The sequence below is a fragment of the Tyto alba genome, unplaced genomic scaffold, assembly GCF_018691265.1.
Source record: "Tyto alba isolate M040663 unplaced genomic scaffold, T.alba_DEE_v4.0 Super-Scaffold_18, whole genome shotgun sequence".
In the NCBI taxonomy this organism is placed as follows: domain Eukaryota; kingdom Metazoa; phylum Chordata; class Aves; order Strigiformes; family Tytonidae; genus Tyto; species Tyto alba.
Genome location: NW_024881280.1, coordinates 24,325,438 through 24,351,293, shown reverse-complemented (window position 1 = coordinate 24,351,293; position 25,856 = coordinate 24,325,438). Strand labels below are relative to the sequence as shown.

General features: G+C 46.8%; 2 protein-coding genes across 8 annotated transcripts in view; one reads left to right on the top strand and one right to left on the bottom strand.

Moving 5' to 3' along the window:
• ANGEL1 (angel homolog 1) overlaps positions 1 to 25,856 on the top strand; it is a 91,091-nt gene that overhangs the window by 6,321 nt on the left and 58,914 nt on the right. For 2 of the 5 annotated variants that reach the window (XM_042791130.1, XM_042791126.1), the window contains exons 7-11: positions 130 to 240; positions 1,022 to 1,091; positions 1,523 to 1,686; positions 2,548 to 2,712; positions 23,101 to 24,815. In XM_042791130.1, coding sequence (XP_042647064.1) covers positions 130 to 240; positions 1,022 to 1,091; positions 1,523 to 1,686; positions 2,548 to 2,712; positions 23,101 to 23,315 — 725 coding nt within the window. In that variant the 3' untranslated portion in view covers positions 23,316 to 24,815. Of the gene's footprint in view, positions 1 to 129; positions 241 to 1,021; positions 1,092 to 1,522; positions 1,687 to 2,547; positions 2,713 to 4,179; positions 14,996 to 23,100; positions 24,816 to 25,856 lie in introns of those variants that run through there. The other 3 variants (XM_033008724.2, XM_042791128.1, XM_042791127.1) reach the window with 2 other exon arrangements.
• Positions 5,212 to 25,835, bottom strand: VASH1 (vasohibin 1). Of its 3 annotated transcripts, none has more exons than XR_006165171.1 (8): positions 25,245 to 25,835; positions 20,119 to 20,207; positions 18,975 to 19,031; positions 17,822 to 17,896; positions 16,398 to 16,779; positions 15,898 to 16,010; positions 15,108 to 15,311; positions 5,212 to 6,385 (listed from the first exon to the last, which is right to left on the bottom strand). XR_006165171.1 is itself a non-coding variant. In XM_033008725.2 (7 exons), the coding sequence occupies exons 1-7, from the start codon at positions 25,509 to 25,511 to the stop codon at positions 15,239 to 15,241; spliced, it is 1,056 nt and encodes a 351-aa protein (XP_032864616.2). In that variant the 5' UTR covers positions 25,512 to 25,835; the 3' UTR covers positions 10,176 to 15,238. The 3 variants fall into 3 exon arrangements, 1 of the variants encoding a protein (XP_032864616.2); XR_006165170.1 differs by lacking the exon at positions 5,212 to 6,385 and adding an exon at positions 10,176 to 14,891; XM_033008725.2 differs by lacking the exon at positions 5,212 to 6,385 and having other exon boundaries at positions 10,176 to 15,311.

Below are 25,856 nucleotides of genomic sequence, written 5' to 3'. Positions count from 1 at the left end.
CAGAAAAACCTCTCTCAAACTAAATAGGTCTAAAGGTCTGAAGACCTTTAGGTGGAGGTGCAGATGCTCCCTGTAGATGTGACTTTGCTGTAGTTATTTTCTTCTTTTAACTTGTATTTTTCTCTGCAGGCAGACGTAAATACAGCCGTGACTTCCTGCTCCAGTTTCATTTTTGTGACATTGCCTGTAAACGACCACCGCAGCTGATCCTCTTGGAAGGTGTGACAGATGCTAAACCAGGTATTAATGGGAAATTTTTCAGCTTGTGACTCTCCTAGCTAGATTTTGATGAAAACATGAGGTGGAGGTAATGCCTAGTGAGAAAAGTGGAAGGCAGCGGGGTGACTTCTGTGGCTGTGTGATTACTAATGGATTCTGTGAGAGCTCAGAGGAGTGCAGTCTTACCACCCCCATACACACTGACTGTGTTCCTTGAGATGCACTGAGATCCAGCCTCTTTTGGAGGCTGTTTCGTATAAAGTGGAGTACATATACATATTTATTTTGTTCTGCTTCAAGGTTTTTGGTGGGGGAGAACAAACCTGAGGACTCTAATGTCACAATGGCCACAACATATATGTGTCTGGATGCTGGTAGCCAGTAGACAGTGCCTCACCTCCAGGTCTTGTGGCGTGGCTGGTTCTGCTCTCTGCATTTCTGTTCTGCCTTTCGTAGACACCATTTGAGAAAGCTGTAGGCAAAGGAATTTTCTTTGAGACCAAAGGTTGAAATACCCTGAGCTTTGATAATATTAAATGCTTTAAGGACATGTTCTTAGCAGTATAGAATATGACTTCTCAGTTTTTTGCAGTGATCTATTCTCAGGCTGTTCCTGTTAGTCTTAGACCTGGGGTTTCCTTTGAATATTTTTTCTTTAAGGTACCTGTGACTGGAAGCTATCTGCTCTTCTTGGGCAAAAAGATTCGTGAATTGGTCTCAGGAGAAGCTTCTCAGACTTGAGATGAGCAGCCTGTTCCAGGATCTGTGTAGGTCTGGCTGGAATCTCTTTGCTCCTTTGCAGACCGCCCTGCACACTGGCCCAAGCCTGCTGCCATGCTGGAAGACCCTGATCCCCAGCCGTTCGTCCCAAGGTAACTTGATGCACCTGCCATGGCCCCACTCTTCAAGCCTGGTCTTGTTTTCCTCAGCACTGAAAATCTGGCTGAAGTAAAGACTGAAATAGATGTGAGGAAGGAAGAGAGTAAGGAGGGCTATCTGGAAGAGCCAGATCCACCCAGGTTTGTCCCAGCAGCTGGGTGCTGTTCTGTCAGCATTGTGTTGGTGAGGTCAGAAACGAAGGGCGTAAACAGGACTGGGTATTGGAGACAAAGGAGGTTCATAGTCCACAATGTCTTTGGTGTAAGAAGAGTGAGTAATTCTGAAAGTCTGTCTTTTATGTGTTCACAAAGTAGAAATAGTTTAGGCAGTTGCAAGGGAACATCCAACTTCAGCTGTGACTGCAGTACTGAACACTGCATCACACTCTTTCCTTCCTTGGTAAATGGTGGCTGTTCCTGTGCAGGTCTTCAGGCGTTATCCAGCATGGCCTCAACCTGACCTCTGTCTACAGCCACTTCCTGCCACAGAGGGGACGCCCGGAGGTCACAACGATGCCTATGGGGCTCGGAGCCACCGTTGATTATATCTTCTACTCAGCAGAGCCTGTGGAGAATGGGAACAGAGGAGGTGAGTGTGGCAGTGCAGGGCTTATCCATGTGCATTGGGAGAGGGCTGTGAGGTGTGCCCAAATGCAGCTTGGTGTTGGGCAGTGAACTGAGGGTTAAGCTGGGGTGGATCTACAGGGTGTGGCTTTGACTGAAGTGATGCACAAAGTGAAAGCTGCATTTGCTCAGGTATCATAGGAAGACACTGTGTATCTTTGCTGTGGAAAAACTGAAGCTGTTTAGCTTAGGTTCATGTTACTTTTGAGGAAGCTAGAACAAAATGGATTCTGTTCTTTTGTATAATTATCTTACTTGTGCTCCTGATGACAGGCAGTGCTGGGTCCTAAGTCCAAGGCTTGGACTTCTGGTCTGACTGATACCACACACTGGCCTTAGAAGGTGGTCACTCTGGTTACCTGACAATGGCACCACCTCTCTGCTACTTGAAACAGGAGTCATGTTGATGAAAGACTGTGTGTAAATGCATCCACGAACTGTTCATGAGCTGGTTTGGAGCATGTCAGAATCAACTCTGGGGAGGAGGTTAGGAATGAAGAGATGAATTCCTCCTCAGGGGAGAATCTGAAGCTATTGCTGGGACTTAGGACCATGAAAGGAATTTGTCATGTAAGCAACTGCCTGGTGAATTTAGTATGTACTTGATTCCTGTGCCTGCAAGTGTATGAAACCACTGAACAGCAGTATTGTAGGATGCTCACTGCTTTCACATCTAAGCTTAAAGGTGCATGCAGTGTTTGTGCAGGCTGTCTTCATTCATCAGGGAAAGAATAGGAAAGCACTGCCAAGCATCCTTTTGTGAGTGTATAGAGTTAATCTACAGCACCAGTTTCTGGCTGATGTTTCTTTCCATTTTCTTTGTCAGGTCGCAGGCTGTACCGGGATGGAGCTCTGAAGCTGCTTGGCCGCCTTTCCCTTCTCTCTGAAGATGTCCTGCTGTTGGCAAATGGCTTACCAAATCCTTTTTGTTCATCTGATCATCTCTGCCTGCTGGCTAGCTTTGGCTTGGAGATCTCCAGCCTCAGAGAGGGTTAGTTCTGGTTCCCTTTCCCTAAAGAAAAGCTGTTCTGAATATAGCAGTTGAGGCTCTGGATTGCACAACCTGCTTACAAGAAAACTCTTTCCTTGTCATGCCCTAAAAGTCCCTTTCTCCTCTCACACCCTCAGAAAAAGCAGGGATGGGGGAGTTGGGGCGTTTTGTGCATTGGTACTTTGTGGGGCTCTGCAAACCTGAGCTGTGTTCTAAGTGGGCTTTCAGCTGTATTCAGGCATTACCATCTCTAAAAGGGACCCTTGTTCTGCTGCTTTGTTTAGCAGATGTTTTAGTGCTGCAGGAACCAACATAACTCCCATGTTTATTTGTCCCTGTGTGAGATCTTCAAGGAGCTGGGAAAGAGAGGGGCAACTGCTTCTGGTTAGTTAATTGCTACCAAGGAGCAGGGGATGTATACACCAATATTCTTTCACACCAAAACAATAGTTCTTTTAATTTCTCAGTGATGGTTTATGAAGTATGGTCTTTCCAGGACTAGTTGTCACGTTGCCTTTGAGAATGTTGGCTCTGCTAACTGCTTGGAAATGGCTTTCACTTAATAATGTGCAATGGCTGCCCTGCTGGCAGGAGGAGTTGTGTAGTTGAACAGTTTCTACAAGAAGCTGCCTGCTGTGACTAATGGGCCAGAGAATGGCATTGGCAAGAACGGAGCCACGAGTTCTACAGGTCCACTCACAGGAGCTCTAGAGCTGCAGCAAAAGCCTAGAGGCGTTGGGAAAGGCTCCCTTCCTTTCCATCAGTCTCAGAATGGTACCTACTTTGGCACATGTAGGAAAAATATTTATGATCATCCCAGTGAATGTCAGGTGGAAAAGGTCGTCCTGTAATGCATGACAACCCCAGGAGCCTAATGCTCTGGGAGATTGTCGTGGTCTGAGCCTGGTCGGCAACCAACCACCACAGCTGGTCACCCACCCTTCCCCCTCCCTACCTGGGAATGGGGGAGGGAATTAGAGGGGTAAAGGGAGACTTGCAGGCTGAGGTAGGAACAGTTTAATAATGGTAATAAAATGAGAACAATGACAATAATAGAAAAAAAAAATATGAACAGGCAATGCACAATGTAATTGCTCACCACCCGCTAACCAATACCCAGCCCGTTCCCGGCTGGCGATCCTGAGATGCCAAGATCCCACAATCGCAATCCCAGAAGCGAGAGAGAGCTCCTTCCTGACCACCCCTGCTCTATATAGTGAGCATGACGTTCCATGATATGGAATATTTCATTGGCCAGTTTGGGTCTGGTGCTGTGTCCGTGCTCCCTCCCTGCTCCCTGTGCCCTTGCGCACGGGCAGGACATGGGGAGTCGGAGAGTCCTTGAAGTCTCGGTAGCAGCTGAGAACACCAGTGTGCTATCAGCATTCTTCCCATACCAAACCCAAAGCTAAATCCAAAACACAGCACTCCTCTAGTCCCTGAAAAGGAATATTAACTCTATTTCAGCCCAAACCAGGACAGAGATCCCAAAAGAGATGAAAATGGAAGGCATGCAAGAGGCAGCAGGGCCTTCAGGTGGAAGAACTGATACCTGTCACTTGCCCAACTCTTTCTCTGTGCCCTCCCGGTTCCGTTCAGCCTGCCAGGGGTGATAGCCAACCTGTAGCATCCTCCTGCACCAGGCTGAAGTTCTTGCAACTGCTGCCTTCTTGAGCAAGGCATGTTTAGGTACGTAGACCCTGTAGGACTGACTCCTGTCTCTTGACAGACGCTGGGAGGGAGGGGAAGGCTGTGTAACTTGGAGCCAGATTGTCAATCGCTTGGATCCCAGTGTGTGTTTGGTGTCCTACCAGTGTACTTTTGTCAGCAGTGGCTTGGGCAGTACAAAAACAATAGAACTGTACCTGTTCCTAGGGCAGATTTGCCAGTCCAGCCTGACATTTGGTGCTCAGTTTTTCCATGAGAGATGAGAGCAATATTGGCAGAAACTTGTATCAGTCTGTTCACAAATGGGGCAGGGAAATCTGGTCTGATCTCAGGTTTCTATGGGAAGGTACACCTGAAATATTGTTCTTTCTTCCTGGGTTTTGTTGAGGGACTTTCATATTTTAAATGTTACTTTCTTACTGAAAAATAAAATTTTTATAATCTAAGAAAAAACCACAAGTAACTGCAGCACCTTGTGCTCCTGGCAGTTGAACCCTGTGAGGACTTGCTCAACAAGACTTTGCTGGCTGGGATGTGAAGGAAGAGAGGACAAATGAGCTACACAAGATAGTAGTAATGGGGATTGAAGAGAGGGAAAAAGTGAGCCTAGCTGTTGTCTCCCAGCACATCCCCAGATCCCAGAGGTGGTTTATTTGGCATTGGACTTGTCTTGCAAAATGGTTTGTGTTCAGGAACACTTACCTCCTCCCAAAGAAAGCGAATACTGCTGATCTTTTACAGCTTCTGTAAACTGTACAGAAACAAGTGGTGTGTGGGGCCATTGTGTTCCATGCCCATGTGATTGTGTAAGGACTGCATATTCCCTTCGTGCCCCTGCGAGGTGGTGTGGTATTTGCCTGGTGATGTGTGGCTGGCTTTTGCTAACCCAGTTGGGATAACATGTAGGAGTCCGTATAAGTGAACAGAAATCTGGGGGTGAATAAATGTGTGGCTTTGTTTGCCCTTAGTTTCATAGGTAATGGTGTGGCACTGGTGTTAGTACATGGGGAGCTGTGTATTATTATGGCTCTGCTTATCTGACAGTTGCACTAATTTCTGCAAGTACTCTTACTCTGATTTTGTAATTGGTTGCATTTGTAAAGTAGGGGAGGAAGGAGAAATTGGTGAACTGAGAGCTTTATTTTCTGTCAGGCTTGAAAAGAAGTTGCCAGAAGGCAGCCTGGTTGCACATAACTCCCACCAGCTGGTAAGATTGTAGTAGGAAATTTGGAAGACACTAAAGGTTTAAAAACAACCAAGGAAAAGCAAAACAAAAACCAGTGACACATTGTGTTGGCATTTATATCTTTGGCTGTCTGCTTCAGTTATAATTGCTGGCTAGGTCTGATGGTGAGCTGGTGAGGGGGCTGTGTTTGTGTGAAAGCAGCCCTCCTGCCCTGCCTGTTGAGACCCACAAGGTGGGCACCCTATAGCACCAGGTGAGCTGGTTGCCCCTGCACTGGCCGAAGCACGCTGCCAATCCTGCGATGTCACCAAGGCATAGGAGCTGTGCTTCAGCATCACAAGTGCTTCTTCCATGTTGTTTAAACCAAAGACTTGACTTTTCTTTTAGATAATTTGCATAAAGGCATCTCTCAGGGAGGTTTAAGGTTCCAGCTATATTTTGTTGGAAAATCTAATGTTCCACGGGACAAGCTAATGCTTTCTCTTTCGATATATGAAATACTATGGTATGAATTCAGAATGGTTGAGTTGTTGAACACTGGATATGGAATCATGTGTTATGAGAAACCCCAGGTCAGTGCCTGCAAGTCCTCCAATTCTTCTTTCTGAAGGTTAGAAAGGTCCCAGAGGGACCTGCAGCTCCTGAAGCTTTGGCTCACACATTCTTCCTTGGGCATTTATAAGTGAAACTATTGCAGAAGTGCAGGACCAATGCTTGTGACTGCATGTAGACACACAAAGGCAGAGTTGACCATTTGAGTGCTGTGGTTGTTTTGACCATTGTCCCTGAAGCTCTGGTACAGGCTCCTGCAGACTTGTCCTGTTTCAGGAAAGAAAAAAACCCTGTTTTCTAGAGCAATTTGGAGTTTATATCAAATGGATCTGGAGACCTGTAAATGCCTCTGGCTGTGGGGAACTATAGGAGAAGTTTGGGTGTGGGTTGGGTGGAAAGAGTCCCTACCTCTAAAATAGCAACTAGTATATAGTTGTAGGGAGAAAATAATATGTTCTGTGATGCTTTAAGAATAGCACACAGTGGTATAAGAGGCTGTGGTAATGAGCAACTTGTGGTGGGACGCAGAACTAAGGTTCCAGATGTAGCTCTTAACACTGTTTCCTGATCTGAATGCATGGCTAGTTGTCATTAGCACAGCTTTCTGATGACTTAGAGGGGTCTGTAAATGCATATGAAAGCGGAACAGGAATAACTGCTATACTCAGAAAGGGAAGGGATCATTAGGTAGGATTATTTGCATCATCTTAGTAGTGATGCAGAGCTCAGGGAGACGTACTTACAGGGAAAGGATGCCAGAGTCCACTGGTGGTGTGTATATATACCCTGTTACCAGTCTCCTAAGCTGCAGGAACATGCAGCTGTAGAGGAAAACAGATACTTGACAAAGTATCTTTGCTAGAAAACAGCTTAGATTGCAGCACAGCTGCTAGGCTGTATTTAGTTATGGTATTTAGATAGAAGTTGGACTTCCTTCACTTTCTCAGTTTTAAGTTCATCACTTCAGGAGATGCCCTTTATAATCAGTTTTCCCAATTACATGGGATGGGAGGAGTGGTAAACAATACAATTGCTCTAGTTTCTTTCCTTTTCTTAATAAATGAAACTTGGCTGCTGCTTAAGGTCTTTTTTCTCCATGCCTGTTCCTTATGAGGTATCTCTCCAGCAGCTGTTTTCCCACGACTGCCATATCCAGTTAGTTTTCTGAGTTACTGATGTTTATTTTTTCTGCAGCTGTATTTCTTCAATTAAAAGCTATGGATGGAACTCTTTAGGGCTAAGTCTTACTATAAACATGACATTTAAATAGCATCAAGCCATAAGATAGTGGGTTCCCTCACCCCTGAAGAGTTAAGTGGGAGGGTTGGAAGCTGTGAAACCAACACTTAGATGGGAATAACTCATGTGATACAAAACAAAAAAAAGTTTAAGATTTATCATTAGTGCCCTCTATGCCGTCTGCTTTGTGAAGCACTGAAATATACTTGACCTTAGTACCTTTTCTCTGAGGAGTCTCTTAGAAGCTGTAAGAACAGTTCAGCATCTCAGAGAGAATCTTTTAAGAGCAGATCAAGGTATGTGTCCTGCTCCTAATGCTGGTTGTGAGTGGTGTTGGCAAAGTCTGCAAAGCAGGGTGTTGCTGCAGTGCAATTTCTCCTCCCATTGCCACCACCTTACTAATGAACATTTATTGGATGTACTGTTAGGAACTTGCAAACATATCCATTCTTCATCCAAATGCAGATGAAGCCTTTTGTGGCTCATCTAAAGGAGGAGCACACGAGCCTTAGTGGGATACCACCTCCTTTCAGTAGGCTTCCTGTTGTGCAAGTTAATTGAATTCCTGGCTATGACCTGCTTCTTACCAGACTGTAGCTGCCTGGCCAGGCCACTGAAATGCACAAGCTGCATGATCTCGGCGATTGAGTGTACTGCATTGTGTTTCAAAGTATGATACTGAGCTTCTGTAGAGAACTCACCTGCTATGATGATAACCAATGTTACTGATTTAACAGCTGGCATGCCTCAAGCTCCTTCCTTCTGTCAACTGTACGAGTTTGGCTTCTCCTGTCAAGGCAAGTTGTCTCCAACTTCCACTGAAAATGTCATTCTAGTCTTGAAGCTCTTCTTCTTTTTATTTATTTTAAAATTTATTTATTTTGTTTCAGATCTAGGCTGCACATTCTTGTGCTCTAAGGCAATAGGAATGCTGTATAGTAGAGCTGGAAAATTTTTCCTAACTTTGGTTAGACAAACATAGCAGCTTTCAAGGTGCTGAGGTGGCAAATAGGAAGAGGACTAGACTAGATGCTGGCATGTGCTAAAACAAAAGATGTTTTTGTTCCATCCAATTTTTCCTGTTATATACCAAAAAGACTTGACTTCAAGCCTTAGCAATGTTATTTAGGTTTTTTTCTTTTCTTTCTGGATGGAAAGCCTTCTACAGCAGTCCTAAGTTTATTCAGTTACTGGCTGCTTTCAGGAGCTGCTCCTCAACTGGGGGTAGATGAATGCAGTAGTTAGTTGTTCTAAAGCTATTCTTTTCCTCACCCAGAGTGAGGTTGGAGATAGGAGAGCAGTCACTCTTTGCCAAAATAAAAATATAACCCAGGAAAGCCAACTCAGTAGAGTTCACTGAAGTCTGTAGTGGCATGCTATCCACAGCATGTCGTACGCCTTTGCCTTCTGTAATCCTGCAGCCTCTGCATGAATGGTGCTCTTAAGGCTCAGTCTCACTCTCTCATGAATGGATTTTTATATGCTTTTAGGCATGTGAGAGCCTTAAGTTTTGTGGTCTTCAGCTTCTCGGTGTAGTAGCTGACTGGGTTTCTTTTTCTAAATTATTTTTTTAATTGCTGCTTCGCTGAGTTGTGTATCCTTTACACAATAAAGGATTTTTACTGAGGTCCAAGTAGCATAATCTCTAAGTAACTTAACCTATAACTGCTAGAACTATCAGTAGCAGGGGGAAAGCTTGATCTAGGAAGAAGCCAAGTCTTATTTTTAATCTCAGCTGTGGCCAAGTCACTGTCCTGCCATTCTCACTTCATTATCTAGCAGTCACCCTGACCTATCTATAGGGGGGTTAGGAGTTACCTGATTTTCACCACAACCTGTAAGACATGAGGCAGAGGGTATTTTCAAGCAAGCATCTGAAGTAGAGGTTTACAGAAGTCATAGCACTTTAATCTTTTTTTGCTATTATTAATCTTTAAGTATTTAATAGGAGAGCAAGAAGCCTTTGATTGCTGCTGAAGTCAACTGTCAACTCCTGGGCTTGAGCAAAGGCCACGCAGGCTTATGAAGTGGCTACTTTCTTCGTGTCTTCATACCATCTACTAGGTGCTGTGCAATTGCTTCCCCTCAGGGCAGAAGTCGTTCATATAATTAACTTAGCTAAGAGGGACTATTTCATGTGCCATTCTCTTTGGAGTAACGGGTTAGGGGATGTTTATTCCTTTCCTCTACACACTGTAGGCTTGCCTACATCCTGGCCCTGGTCCCGGCTATTACTCACTTCCCTAGAGAGAAGGGGTATGTTATGCCTGAAAGATGATAGCCTGAATAAAGTTGGATCCCCTTTGCTGGGGAAATACACTGAATCTTGCAGCTGATTGTCCTTTGTTAACCCAGCATTTGTCTTGAGAAGGCCTGGTGAGGTCAGTAGTCTGGAAGGCCACTAAACTACAGACCTTAAGCAGAATTGCTTTTCAGGCCAGGAAGGGAGACTGGATTGTATGTTGAGAGCAGAGCAAGCAGAGGCTTGCGTTAACCCTTACAGTCTTCTTTCAAGACTGAAATTTCTGTTGCTGCATTCACTGACTTTTTTTCCATCCAGCCTGACCAATGGCAGTTCAAGATGAAAAGATGAGTTTTAGCCTTTGCTATACAGCCACATACGTGCTTCTTACTCTCTGGCAGCTGCCTCTGTGCGTACAGACGTACACTCACCTGCTCAGATGACTGAAGGAAAATGAGGGTTCTTCCATGTCCACAGTGTTGCAAGTACAGGGCATCTATACCTGATTTGTCTTTGACTTCTCAGCTGACTGACAATGGGAAAGTTTAAATTGGAAAGAAAGACAGTACAGACATCTTGTTTTCTCTGCACAAGCTGAGAGCAGTACAGAGGGAATTTTATTGTCTAAGTGTCAAAGGAAGCAGGAGGAAGTATCAACATGAGGGTTATGGGAAGTGCAGTAAGAACTAAATCTAAATACAAGTTCTGTGTTGGCTACATAAGAACATGGAACCACACTGATTAATTACAAAAAGACACACATGATATTGTTCTTAAAGAAAGAAACCTTCCATTTCTTAGTTCAGAGCTGTACCAGTGATAAAGATGTAAATGGTTTTGGAGCACCCTAACAGTGCCAGAGTAGAATACTGATGTGCATGGAAGGGGACCGCTTTGGTCCCACTAGCACCTTCTTAACCCTGTCCTGGAGGGAAACTCTGCTCTGCAGAGATTAGGGGGGATTCAGTAGCCTTCTGGGCCTAAGTTGAGTTGCTCTTGAGCAGACGGGGCCAGGGCACCACTGAAGGGAAGTGGTTGTGATACATGTAAACACCTGCTCAGGAAACAGACAAAAATATTAAATTCCCTAAGGAGTTCAGCTTGGCTGTAGAGGGACCATCTCCACCTTGCTCTGGCAGAGCAAACACCAAGCCAGAATAGCACTTGCTTTCTTGGGTTAAATTATATATCCATAATGCAGGTCTTAATGTTGACAGGGCAATAGTGCAAGACCACTGGAATATGCGGTGTTATTTCAGCCAGACTTGCACACACAGTACACATGGGATGTGGGGCACCTCCTGCTTATATCTAGGGCCTAATCATCAGGACCACTTGAAATACTTCACTTAGAAGGAGCAAGTGGCTAAAGCAACCACCTGAAGCGATTAGCCAGATCCACTGGAGCAAGGTCAGGCCCATCTAATCCAGACTCTTGCCCTTTGGCAACAGGAGCATTCTTCTGTTCATTACAGTTTCTTAAACTCTGCAATTTTGAGCACAGTCATGTTTCAGTCCCTACAATACCACATGTGAGCCTACCTTAAGGGGCAGGCACCTGATTAAGGCTTTCATCTGAAATACTTAAAAAAAAAAAAAATTCTTCATGTTAAGCAGATCTGGTAGCTGCAATACAGCTACTGCATGAACAGAAACTATGTTTCAGCCACAGTTCTGGAGTCATTTATTCTGGTAGATCCGAGCATACTGTGTACTGATCCAAACATACAGTGGCACACAGGTAAAATTGTCAACTGAAAAAAAGCACTCCACTCCCAGCTAAAACACTTGCTAACATACTTTAAGTTCCTAAAGACTCATTTAGCTTATCATATCAGAGTTAAAAAAATGGCTAGTGTGTCACAGACTGATGGACACCCAACCCCGCTCTTTAGCATATGAAATTTATATCAGAGTGACACTGTAGCAGAAAGTTTTGCTCACTAATCCATTCATCCATTAAAAAAATTGCAGTTGGCCAGGTATTGTCAAGGGACTCATCTGCATAAAAGTATAAAGAGGAACTCTTATTTCAAGGTTTGCATTACATTTAAAATAGTTTTGCTAGTAGTAGGTCAGCCTTTGTTCAAGTCTTTCAAAGCTCACCTAGATTTCACATACAACATAGGCAGTGTCTATCCATTCCTAGTGTATGGATGCAGTTCCCTTCCAGAGTTCAGGACTCGTGCTGCAGAACAGATATCGGGTGAGACCTACTGAGCAGTGAAATTCACACCCCAGAGCTACATGAGTGATCATATCCACATTTATCAGGACTCCTCAAGATCCATCATTTTTGTTCTGCAGGCACTAAGGAGTTTGAGTTACAGTTTAGTTCTGTATTTTCATTCCTTCTCTGTAGCTCTAAAGACTGCAAAAGTGGAAAGGACTCGCCTCCAGCCTTTTTTTCCTTATGGTTAAAGGAAGACAGACCAGAAGCCAGAGCAGGTAGATAAGAGAGGAAAGAAGTGGAAGTGTAAAAGTTCATCTTTCATTGTACCCTCGGGTTTCTTACGGCATAAAACTGGATAGCACTAATCCTCTCTGTCACAGGGGGATGCTATGCTGTCTTGTTAGCAAGGAAGCTAAGCTTTGTATTGAAGTGATTCATCTTGTTACAAAGATTTGGGGAGCAAGAAGGGGAGAATTGTTAGGTCATTTTCCAGTTTCCTGCACCATCTGCTAAACTAGACACATAGAAACAGTAAGGGGCAGGAATTCTAGCACACATAGAAACATAGTAGAAGACTTGAAATAGCTCTAGTAGAGGGCTCATGCCTGCTCCTGTGTCCATCTTGAGAAGGGATCAACATCAGATGCATAAGAAGAATTAAATGCTTCCTAACATACATAATTGTGCAACTAAATCTTGAAAGAGCATATTCTTGTCTGCCTGCAGTTGAAGATTAAGAAACCTTGAACTCTACCTGTCATTCATTCCTTAAACATCCACTTCCTTTGGTTTTCTCAACTATTGGCCTCAGTTACATCCTGCAGGAGAGCACTTAATTACCAAGTCAAACAAAGCATTTTGTTTTAAGCCATTCTGCCCTGGTGATCTAACACTGCTGAGCATCCCTTTTGCCCTGCTCTCCAGAAAGCATCATTAGCTTGCAGCTGACCCTTCACTTGCCCCATCTGTTTTGAAGTCTTCCTCCCCCAACACGTTTCTGCTCCTTTCCATCTAAAAAGGCTCAAGTCTGTCCAGTTATTGAATGTGCTCTGTATGAAGCTACTAATTATTCTCAAGAGCTTTCCAGTTACTCTGAATTAACTAGCCAACCAAAGTCATGGTGAGGATGCATCCTAGTTTTATCTAAGTGGCTTTTAAATTTTTTTTTCTGGATTTCACCCCCTTTAATAAAACCTGACATTCAGTCTCCCTTGCAGACTGCCGTTTGTATTTATTGTATGATTCACAGTGGCACCTGAACTTTCAGTCTGCTGCATAGCAAACATTACGCAAAGGCAGTTTGTGGCTTCCAAGTGACCTGTAGTATTTACAGGTAACTGTGGCACCTTTACAGCTAACATCATCGATAGCATCCAGACACTAAATATGTTCATTTATAGCCACACAAAATTGACCAGAGGACATATTCAAATGGGTGCTTGGCTTGCTACTGCTGTCTGATTTCAAACTGTTGCATGTAGCTGGAGGACAAAGGAGGAGACGGGTGTTGCACCCACCGAGGAAACTGGCATCCTCTTCTGGATCAACCTTATCTTGGATCAGCAGCAAGTTCTGCCACCTCCCCATGGATTGTCCTCCTGGTCGTACAGCATAGCAGGAAAGTACAGACTAGAAACGCGAGCTCAGAAGGACAGACTGCAGCAGTACAGATACAGCGCCTTGCAAGTTACATCACAGTTAAGGATGTACAATTAGGAACTTGTAAGGCCTGAGTTAAATATCTTGTGGGTGGTGCTTCAAGGATTAACACTGCTTTAACTCCACAGAAGAGCTGATTTGTTTGGGGATAAGAACCCATTTTCTGACACCAAAATAACACTGCTTATATGAGGGTGTGGCACAGCAATACTGCGACATAAAACCTGGTAGAACTAAGCTCCATCATGTTTCGAACAAGTTCACAGGAAAGAATAAGCCCAGTTCTAAGAAAATTAAATATGTAGTACTTCCGAAAGTTCAGCTCCTTTGTCATCAAGGTGTAGTTTCTCTCAAGGATACTCCTACTCCCATGCCTCAGTTTTTGCATGCCCTAGATCCATACATCCAGATCACTTCAAGGCCATGCTGTTCTGACTTCTGGCAACCCCATTGTTTCCAGGCCCTAGGCCTCAAAGAGAGGTCTGACAACGCTCCAGATTTCTGACAGATGTTACACTGCTTAATCAGTAGTACAACATTCCCCTGAAAAGAAGTGTAGGAAGAGTCGAGGCTGTAAGCAGGCAGAAAGGCCCAGCTCAGCCCTTTGGCAAAGGCTAGCTTAAGTGGTGCTGTTAAATACTGCAGCTATCTGAAGAGCCAGAAAATGAGCACAGGTCTAGGACTGAGGTGGGGAACTGCCTCCAGGAGACTCCAGGCTGAACTGTCAGGAAAGCAGCTGCCATCTCCTTGAGCAGGGCTTCCCACCAACAGGTGTCTGTAACTCTAGCACTAACACTACAGTGAGGAAGGAGCAAGACCCTTGTGGAAAGGAAAATTGCTTGTAAAACCTTTTCACATCATTAAATCCTTCTTTAACTTTTAAAACTCGTACCTCAGTGACTGGAGTGCCTTCTGCAAGCTTTCACAGTAGCAGTCACTAGAAGTTAATAGAAGGCTGATGAAGAGATGACTCAAAGTTCGGGTTTCCCACCAGCCCCTGCCTGCCGTTGCCTCCACTGCTGGGACGATTGGGGTCTGTGTACCTGTTTTCATATGGCAATGTTACGGGCATATCCTGACCCCCTTAACCACAAAAGGACTTACAACGACAGCTCACTGGTATCGCAGTGGGTAAAGAGGATCATCATCCCACTGTCTACCCCCTCAGAGACAATGAAATGCTTTGAAATAGGGAGGACTAAACACACAAGATGTGGTTTCTCCAGATGAGAGGTCTTTGTATGATCAATAAATCAGGCTGAACAAATTCAGCCCTGTCTCTCACAAGAGCAATGCTAAACAAAGTATTCATAATGACAAAACCAGGAGTTTTTGCACAAGATATGGGGGCCATCCCATTGCAGCATCACTTCTCTCTCAGCCCTGCAGGCCTTGCATGGGTTGAAGACTTCTGTGCAGACAGGGCAGAAGTACTGTCAACAAGATGCTTCATCTAGTTGCTGTCAACACAAAAAAATTGATAGCAAGTCTGCTGACCCCACTCACTTCGTATCCTTTCTGCAGCAAGCTCCCACCAACGTACATATCTTTTTAATTTTTTTTTTTTAAAAATATTTGTTTCAGTGTATTAAGATGGACACCTCTCCCAGAAACAGGCAGGTGAATCCTCTGGGACCCATGGGATCCAGCTCTGGGACTGGCCCACTAGGAAGTACCTGGGAAGATCAGCACTCTGTTCCGCTCCCGCTCCCCTGTCCCCTTTGCCGGAATCACTGCAGGTGGATCCAGGTCCCCATTGTGGCCAGCAAGAAGTCCGTGGAGCCAGGCACACAAGGCACAGCTCTCTTCACACCCGGATCTGGTACCCATTGAGGTCTGGCACGGCTTTGGAATCGGCAGGCTTTTTCTCACCAGATGGCCTGTGAGCAAAGAGGGTAAGAACTATTCAGAAACCTTTTTCAATCAGGAGGGGCTGCACATAGAGATGGCAACACAGGAAAAGGTACAGGAAAGCTTCAGACTTCTACACTACTGAGGGCAGGATTATTCTGCAACCTCCACTAACACTCCCAACGATCTCCATAGAAGAGAATGCAGGTTAGGAGTAGAAAGTCTGCTCTGGTACTCCAGATAAGTTTCAGGAAAACAATGTCACTGACAGCAGTATAATTTTTGGAATCTGTTTGGAGCACAGGTCTGTGAAAACACCAGAGCTCAGACCCCTGCGTAAGGTTAAATATCAGCTACCAAGATCACTCTCTGTTTGAGCTGTCTTCCTCCTCCCTGCCAAAATGAAAAAAACCCAGCTGTCCCTCCACTCCCTAAGCAATGATAAACTCACAAAGGCACAGCCTAGGCAAGAATGCTACTGCAGGTGAGAGAAGTATCCCCTGTTGTAAAGAACCCCGGTAAGACATCAGAAGGATACAAAACCAGACAGTAAGGTGGAGTCTGAGTAAACCAGAGTTGGTCTAGATCGGTCTCGTGCCCAGCAGCCCCACTCACCGTCGGTCCCCACGGCTGTTGCGCCGATGGGGGCTGGCCTGACCTCGTTGTGGGGAGGAGACATCTTTCTTTCTGTCCTTGGTGGGAGATGGTGGCCCAGTTCCTTTGCCAATCTGCCAGAAAAATTAAAGAGTAACATGAGCAGAAAACCACTATAAGTAGTAACCAGAAAACACAAAGCTTAACAATGGTTGGGAACAAAAGACAAAAAGGCAAGGCAAGTGCATCAAAAATGCAAAAGCCAGAAAAAAAACAAGCTACAGTTACAGCTATGGCTCCAAGGACTGTATACAGTCCAAGCTAATTGCAGCTACAGTACTGCATGAGCATCTGTTGTGGACCAGCCTGTAAACAAAGGAAAAGAGCCCCCGGCCTTGAATTCACCCTCTACTCCACCATCATCAAGGACAGCCTCCTGCCACTTCATTCCCCCAGCCCACCATCAGCCAGGCAAGACAGAGGATGCAGCAGTGAACTGTTTCTTCATCCTTGCTGCTTACCTTCAGCCTCATATCACGGGCATGTCTCTCAAGCTCTTTGCGGAAGTCTTCCCGGGTTAACTTGTCTAGATCCAGGATGGAGTGCTTCCACTCAATCTGCTCCACACTGTGTGGGTCATGGGACACACAGTGGCCCAGCTTCACCTTTTTGAGAGTGTGCCAGCAGCGGCGATACGCCTCCTCGAAGTCAAAGATGAGTTCGCTCAGTGTGCGGAAGACGGGTGCTTTGTACATGAGCTCCTCACGTCGGCTGATGCCCAGTGCCCCATAGCGGCCTCCAAAGTTCACCCCCAGCACAATGTGTCGGAAGTAGTTCCCTGAGAAGTGCGTTTTGAAGCTGATGGGGAAACGGTCCAGCGTGGTCATGTTGTTGGTGAGGTAACTGACAGCAGACACTGTTCAGGAAACAACCAGTGATACCATTTTCTTGACAAGATACTTTGTTCCTGCTCCAAACCCTTCCAGCCTGCTCAGCAGATTCACCGCTGATTCAGGCATCACATAGGCAAGATTTGTTCTCCAGGTCAAAAGTCCAGCTCATTGCAAGCTGCCCTATTTTCATCTGGGTCATGGGGAAACCAGACTTGGCCTCTTCAACAAGACAGTCAACAGAGGGAGGTTAATTTTGAGGCACTTTTGTGATGCAGAAGTTGCAATGCTAACACCTCAAGCGTACTGTATTCCATAGCTCCCAAACTGTTAACGCTGTAGCATTATTCCTCAGTTTCTTTTATCTGTTTTACCAGCTACTGTTTCACACTCAAACCAAGGAACCTTCAGGACAAAATACTCATCAGACTGCTCTTCTGAACCACTCACTTGCCATCTCTGCCCCTGCAGCTGGCTTTGCCAGTGTGCATCAAGAATCTATAGCCCGAATGACATAGACTAAGCCTGGAAGATAGCTAGGAAAGATGTGTATTTAAAGATGACACATGTCTAGAATTAATAAAGGTATTGCCTAAGCTGGCAGGCAGTGTTAGACATAATAATAAAGTGACATACACCATAATTAGAAGTTGGGGAGGATCCCTAACTTTAATGTAGAACACATGCAGGCAACATTGCAGGAACAGAACAATGTTATCCACAGAGGACTTCCTGACCTAACTCTAGGTAATGTTTTTGCCCTTCTTTAGATGTTCCTTAGATCCTTCCTTTATCTTTTACTCACTTGTAGAGTTGTCCAGAGCAGCACAACCCTACTTGGGAAGAAGGAGCAACTCCAAAGAATTAGTTCTGATATTTCAGAGAATTGCTTGGATTTGGATTTCATTGTTGGGGTTTTTGGGGAGAACTGGGGAGGGAAAACAGAGGGGTGTGGGGCTTGGTGACAATATTAGCAGCAGCCTGAAAGCATCATAAGAGAGCTGAGAAGAAAACAAGGATGGGCAGACATGCACAATGCCAAGAGGAAAGGATACATTCCCAGGATCACAGCTTCCAGGCATTTTATTGGCAGGGCCTCTTTGGTCATTTCTTTGGCCAGGTCCATCAGCCTGCAGAGTGGGACAAGGGAAAGACAAGGACAGTTAGAGGGCTTGTGCTATGCAAGTACAGCCAGCTCGGCCCTTTCGCACTCTATATGTAAGGTAGGTTTCCAGGAGGGAAGGTGGCCCACTGAGGACATGGCAACAGAAGAAAATATCTTCTTTAGGAAGATATTAAATCCAAACCGGGCCTCTACCACATGCTGTCACTACTTTCAAGGAAGTCCCTTCAGTGAGTTACAGCAAACCTGCCTACTAGGCCAATCTCTGTTCTCAGGGAGACCACAGCACTTGGCTCACTGAGTTCTGGATGGACACCAATGTGACCATAAGCAGGAGCCTCAAAGGACCTAGAGCCAGCAATGTTTGCCTCACAAGGTTCAAGGACAGTGCAGCCCTTTTCTCTGGCATGAACCCTACTATCCGTTCAACAAATACTGTGGAGGAGACACTGCACCAATTACAACACATTTGGAGTCATGTAAGTCTATGGACTAGACCAATAATAAGAAGCCAGTCTTGGGAGACTCATATTCTGGCCACGAGAGCCAGTGAACATCAGGTGCTTATCTCCAGGAACTTATGGGGCACAACTCTTCCCAAAGTCTGCAGTCAGGAGAATCCCCCTTGTCCTTCAAAGTATGAGACACCAAAAGCTTCGTGAACCTGTATTTTGCAGAGGCACTCACGGGAGCTCTAAAGCTAGACCTATAAAGATACTTGGCTTTTTCAAAGCTTGTTTAGGGCAGGACCTAATTCCAGAATCCATCAGAAGTTCATATAGTTACATTCCAATTAGAAGCAGGCAGAATCTGCACATCTTTGAAATACATTTATGTTACTTTACTGATTTTACAGATTCATGACAACAAAACCTACTCTTGTCCTTGAAAAAGACCAGATGCAGCTCTGCCTGGCCGTGCCTGAGGCAACAGACAATAAAGTCACTTAAAGTAGGATGGAGCTGCAGTACTGAAAGAGTGCCACATAGACCTTGGCCAGGGGATGGGAGAAAAAGCAGTGGGTATAGCAAGGCCCCAACATCTTAAAGTAAGGATTAAATGCTGTACAGGCTGCCAGCACTTACCCAGTCAGAGGTCTGCTCTTCTTAATCTCAAAGAATTGTGTCCCAGTGTGATTGTACCTGGAGGCAAGAAGTTAAGGGCTTGACAGCTTGGAAAGCAGAGTTTAAAAAAAACTTGTCTGAAGAACTTTCATGTTACTGTTCTCACAGCAAAGTCATGATCCCAGCAATGCAAGAAAGTCTCCACCTCCCTCTCCTCCCTTTCTCCCATTTATACTCCCTCCTTACTTCCACTGTATTTCCTTCCTGTCAATTCTCTTTCTCCTCCCCACACACAGGTTTCCACTCCATTTCCCAAAGGTCCATGATGACGGCACATGCTCTGCTCAGCTTTCCAGTTACCAGGGCAGAATAAAGTTTGATACATCTGTGCCTGCTGTGGTCTGCACAGCACGCACAGAGGATTGAAACATTCGTGGCACTCTATTCTAAGACTGACTGGGACCCAATCCAGAGCATAACCACATTAGAAGAGTGCGAGGTGCCAAAGGTCTGCTGCCTTACCTTGTTTTAGGGCTGAAGCCAGAACTAGCTCTGTATCTCATCAGTGAGATTAGACTCTGCTTGCACGGCACATACCTGCTGTCCAGCACGATAGGGATGGAGAAATCTCATTCCCAGGACAGTCACACAGGCAGCTCTGCATATAAAGGGGTAGGCTACCATAGATGCACAAAAGCAGGATGGCTGACTGTCCTTTAGACAGCTACAAAGAAGATTGTTTGAGTAGGATGACCTGAGAGGCAGTTTTCTCACCACCACAGCTCACCCATACCGTAACAGTGAGGTGTCACAGTTTGAAGTCCACTTGAGACCCGGCTGCCAGGGTCTCAGATACACATGTTTTCAATGAAATGGCACTGTAAAGCCACTGACCTGGAAGGGTGGGCGGTGGGGAAAGGCCCTTGATGACATGCCCATTTGTTACATGGAGTGAACAGGATCAGAACATAACTTGGGCAGAAAAGAAAAGAAACAGCAGCAAAACTGTCGTCCCAAGTCCAGCTTCCTGTTTTCAGGGAGCAAGTTTCAGTTCCCCTCTAGCTACAACAGAATGACCTTTTCTGTTCTTCAGAGGGAAAGAACGTCCCCTTGCTCCCTCTTCCTGGGTTATCACACCAGGGGCTGAGGTAACTGTAAAGGATACTGAAGCTCCCTGATGTAGCGCTGTACAGCTTCCAGGCGCTCAGGGATGGGGGTGGACGGCTGGAACGCAGGCACACTTGGTATGGGAATCTAAAAGGGGGAGCAGAACATAAATCACTGCTTGCAAACCTCTCCAGCTTCTTGCTGAACTCAGTAACATATAGCTACAGGGAGCCTGTTCCTTTGAAACCAGCCCCCTTTTGCTTCCCAGAGTGATGATACCAGGAACATCCCCCTGCTCCCACACTGATAACTGGGAAGGGATTGAAAGTGAAGCACCACCACAGAGCTGCAAGAGAAACTGCGTGAAATGCTCCTGCATTTAGGCATCATTACATTGAAAGAACTAGATAAAATTAACTGACAATGCAAGACAGGAAAGCTATCACCTGAGGGAGCTTGGCCTCATTTGAGTATGCAAACTGGAAGGAACAAAACAAAAGTAAGAGAAGGAGAGAGAGGTAAAAATGGAGAATGAGTTTCCCCAAAGCCACCGGAGCATGGAACAGTCCTGTAAGCAAGGATATAAAGGTCCCTCACTGCCTCCTGACATCTCAGGTGAGCTGGCACTGACCAGGATACAAGCTTGACAGCATCTTGACTCCCCTCCCTGCAGCATCCGTTGGTTTGAATTATGTTGTCACAGAATGACTTCTGAAAGTTCACCCTTGGGACTGCTGTCCCATTCTGAGGCCTCGGCCTTATGGGTCCAGTTCGATTTTACTCACCATTTGCTCCACAGGGGATAACTGCAGCCTTGTCAGCAGCTGAGAAAATGTGTATAAGGAACGAGAAAGATCCTGTCCACAGGACAAATACAATGAAGACGACACAAATTTGGTGTGACTGACAGGCTTGCAGGAACAGCCCAGCATTTTCCTTCTGAAGGACAGCTCATGCCTTGCACACACCTCTCTGATACCAGACTGCAGCTTTTCGTAGCAGTTTGGTTTTTAGTATTTCAGTTCCTCCTCAGACTTCCCCCAGCGCTGGGCTATCCCCAGCTAAGAAAGTGAGTCAGAACCAGATCTTCCCTTGGGCCTTCCACTCCGCTGTGCACAGCTGCCTCTGCTGGCCACGGTTTTGTAGACAGCAGCACTGATCAGCCACTCATAACCCTCCATGTGTATTTCTGTGGCCACTCATTTCCATACCTCCTTCTTCTGCCCTGGGTTGGCACAAGCAACTGGTGAACCAGGCCAGGCACCTGAACCAGCTGAAAGCCGAGCCAGCAAGCATGGGTAGTTTTCAGTCAGATCAGTTCCCTGTCCTGGTTTGCCACGTGGTCGCACTCTGCTTGTGCCTGCACAGCACAGGGGCCAGAGACCGCTTAACCTTGAGAGGTGGGCTGTTGTTGCCTCTAGAAACCGTAATCTATAAGTATTTTTCAGTCTAGCTCCAAACACTATCATCAAGTAAACAGTGAGCTAAACTCAGCCTCTGTGTTTTCTCCCCCATGTTTTGATTTTTTTTTTTTTTTTAAAAAAAAAAAAAAAAGTACCATTTGGCCACTGGTACCCATTTTTCTACCACCTCTTGGAGGTGCCAATTGCCATCTCCAGTGCCTCATTTCCATACCCTGCATGGATCAAGCAGAGGCACCGGCTGGCTCACTTGCAGGAGATGGCACAGTATATGGCAGGAGCAATGTGAAACTGGGTTTGTTCAGCTGCAGCAGGAGCAGGGAAGGCTCCAGAGAGTGGCACAGGGATGGAGCCGTCTCTGGAACCACACGAGCTGAGTCAGTTTGGATGCTGTGAGCTGACACACTGAGTCATAGAAAATCATTTTCAGGCAGAAACAATGAAAGAGGTAACAACCAGGACAGGCTGGCTATTTAACTTTGTTTAATTTCTTCAGTAGGGAGACTTGCATGCTTTTTGAGTGGAGACAGAACGATTGAGTGCATGTTGACAGCACAGGTTAATGACTCTGGTTAGTTACTCCTTTCTTTACTAGCACAGACCCCCAGATCCCCTTTTCCTCAAAGGACTGTGCAACACTGAGGCAGTGTAATGGCACCCAGTTCAGCAGGGGACTAGTTAATGCAGAGGAGCCTCCTGTACCTCAAGTGTTTAAATTGATGAAAGTACAGCATGCTCGCTCTCTCTCTCTCTCAGATCTGGGCCTGCAGCCCAGACTGGGCTACAGTTTCTTTTGCATCAGGTCTATAGCATTTTAATGGACAAAAGAAGCAGGGGGAGAGGAATAAGATCTCCATCCCTCAATCCCACACTGACAGGACAGGAGACCCTAATGCTTTGTTCTTACCCAGCATCATCCACTGCACATCTCAGAAAGGCTATAAATATTAGGCAGTCTTCACAGTCCTCCAGAAAGCAGAGGAATTTATTTGTAACAGAAAAGATAGGAAATCAGATCTATTCTGCTTTCCCTTTAGTTATTCTGAAAGCTGGAGAGAGAACTAGGAAGAGAGCCCAGATTTCCCAGAGCACATACCTCTGCCAGGCTTAGCAGACTGACTGAACGTGTCCTTGGTCCCTCATCACTCGCGTAGGGGGGTTGCATCACCCCACTCCTAGATTCATGCACCCCCAGCAGGCTGACTATATGCATGGGATTGGGCCTCTGCTTTTAGAAGGGGGATCCTGAGAACAACAGAGATTTTCATGTACTAAGCCGGCCATGCTGTACATGAGACAAGGCGGGTGGGAGGGAGTCACAGACAAAGCTCTACTGTTATCCCTATCATGGAGGTGCTTCTTGGGCCAGCCTAGTTTAGCAACAGTTTCTTTTATGGTGCTTATATGTATCCAGGCACCTGCCTTATTTTCCATTTGCAAGCAACATGGGAGCAATACCAATCCCAGTTGTTAGCCTGACTGAAGAAACTGGATTTTTCTCCCTCTCTCTCTATATGAACCCATTAGATGCAACTCTTCCTGTCTTTGTCCTCATAACCACCTCATTTAAAATCCATCATTTCTTAATGAGGCAAGCAGACATCACTTTGTGTTTCCAGTGTGCACCGGTTTTATGGGCCCTATTGCTAAAAAGGAAACAACCTACAGGAGAGTGGCACTCCCAAGCCTAGCATGCATGGCCAATCAACGATGTCCTGCCACCCTGGGATGGCTCACTGGATTCCCACTCTACGACACTATGGGAAGGAAATGGAGACCAGAGAAGATCTCTGAGCTCTCACACCCCAGTGAAAGACACAGACCCTGCAGCTGATCTGTGAACATATTTATAAAGTCTTATCACAGCCTCCCGCAGTCATCATTTTATGGTATTAGGTTTAGTTTATGGACAACCTTTTTTTTTTTTTTTTTTGAGAGCTATTTTCCCCAACACCCAATACTGTCCAAAAAATTTCAGAGCAGACAAACCACTGTCCAGCTCCCAACACCTAAAAAGGCCTGTTCACCTTCCAGCACATGGACAGTACCTGGTTTTACAAACGAGCTAGCCCTGAGAGTACACTCCTTGCCCTAATTCTCATCTGTTGCATCATCCATTTGAAGAAACATGATGGCATGGAGGCGGGTGGTAGTATAGGTGGGTGGTGATATAAGCAGCCCTCAAAGATAAAAACACATCACTAGAGGGGAAAAGGAGCTAGGGAAACAGAATCTGTCCATCCTTGCTCCTTCTTGCACCCCAGCATCCTCTCAGCTGTATGCCTGGTGAGCTTGGGAATGGGATCTCAGACTGTGGAACACGGAATAGCACCCAGGGGTGCTAGCAGATGCCAAAAAAAAAAAAAAAAAAAAAAAAAATCCCAATTCCACCTGTTATTGCAAGAGCTCATACCACTTGCATCCCCTAACTGTAACCCTTTGGCACCAAGACTATAATGTGAGAACAGTGGAAGTACTTCACATTAAAACCAAAACCAGAGACTGAACACTGCATTTCCACCCCCTCGTGCACTGGACTCTTGTTTGTGAGCTTGTTTCTTCCATTTCCCTCACCTCTGCTGGCCAAATCAGGCCCTTTTGGTCAGGAAATTAAGTAGTGATTGATTTGAAACATGTTTTCAGCCTTCACCCAGGCTTGGGACAAAGTCAGAATAGAGGAAGGAAACCTGAAAAGGAAGGAAAGTGGGGATAGAATAGGGACTGTAATCAGGATTCAAGATTTGTTCTGGTTGCTGCCACAGATGCCTATAACTCTTCACTACACAAAGGGTGTTACATCAGACGCTTCTTCAGAGTTCCTCATGGAAAGCAGCACAGATTGCCTGTGCACTATATAATAGCGTGTTCTTGCATACTTCAAATTACCTTCTCAAGGAGGTAGGTCCTTGCTAAAAAAGCCTGAGCAGAAAAAAACTTCATCTTTTTGTATTTGAATTTCCTCAGTGTGATGGGAATACTCTCATAACCCACCAATGGAGTGACACACCAAATGTTTGCAGTGTCTTTTGTTCACAGGATGCCAATGAAAGGGGGGAGATTTTTCTCCAGCTGAGGTGCAACACAGATAGCAACAATCCCAAGAATTCACATGCAAATGTTTCAGAATGGCACAAGGGCACAGGGTTAAGAGAAGCGATTACCGGTTGTGGAGTTCTCTGCAGCAAGGCCAGGAACAGGCTTGGAAATCACAGCATCTGACTTCACAGCAACGACAAGCTCTGCGAGCGTTTGCTAACTCCTCTTAAAACTCTTTGGCACCAAGGGTCTCTTTCCTGACAGACACCGTTCTGTACAAGAATGCCTTTTGCTGTGGGAGGCTGTAGCCAAACCTAATTTCTCCTGGTTCACGGAGTCGCCTCTCCCTGTCTCACTTACCCTCCCACCTCAAGTATTCCGACTCTTCATCTTTCCGTCATTCACCCAGGCTTCCTCTTTAGGGCAATCCGCCTCCCCCCCCCCAGGGGGGCTCGCACACGAGCAACTTGAATGCTGCTTTCCAGCAAGGCCCCAGAAGAAGAGGGGGCTGCCCCGCACCCCCCCGCCCGCCCTCCGCGCCAGAGCACCCGGGGCCCTTTTCCCGGGGGATCGCTGCCGCGCCGGGGAGCCCGGCCTCCACGGGGGGCGAGCGAGCGGCCCCTCCCGGCAGGACGCCACCGTTCCCCGCTTCCCTTCGTGGTCCCGCCGGGACCTCGCGCCGCAGCACCCCCGGGGGGCGGGTTTGGGGGGGGGGGGGTCGTCTCACCTTGGGCAGGTCGGCGGCGCCCCGGATCCTCTGCACCACCCGCTCCCCCTCGGGGTGGATCCTGCCCACATGCCGCCACATCCGCTCCCAGGTGGGCTCGTCCACGGGCAGCCCGCCGCGGTTGACGAAGAAGGGGACGCCGCCGTCGCGGAGATCCTCCTCGCCCTCCTCCTCCTGCTGCTCCTCGTCCCGCGGAGCCGCCGCCGCCTCGCCGGACGGGGGGTGCCTGGCGGCGGCCGCGGCCCCGCCGCCCCCCGGCATCGGCATCGCCGCCGCCCGCGCTCAGCGCCCGCCGCCCGCCGCCGGGCCGCCGGGGGCCGCGCCCCGCATGGCCGGCGCACCGGGCACGGGGCGTCGCCGCCCCCCCCCCCCCCGCCTCGCCCCCCCCCTCCTCGGTCAAGGCGGAGGGGTTTCGGGGAAAAGGGGCGAGGAAGCCAGGCGGGGCGGCGCCGGGCGCCGCATCAGGCCGCCGCGGCGGGGGAGGCGCCGGCGGCCCAACCGCCCGCGGCAGTGACGGCGGGCACCCCGCGGGGCGGGCCTGCCGCCGGGGCGCCCCCGCCGCGCCGCCTCCCGAGCGCTCCGCGGGGCGGGGGGGCGGGCGCGGGCAGCCGC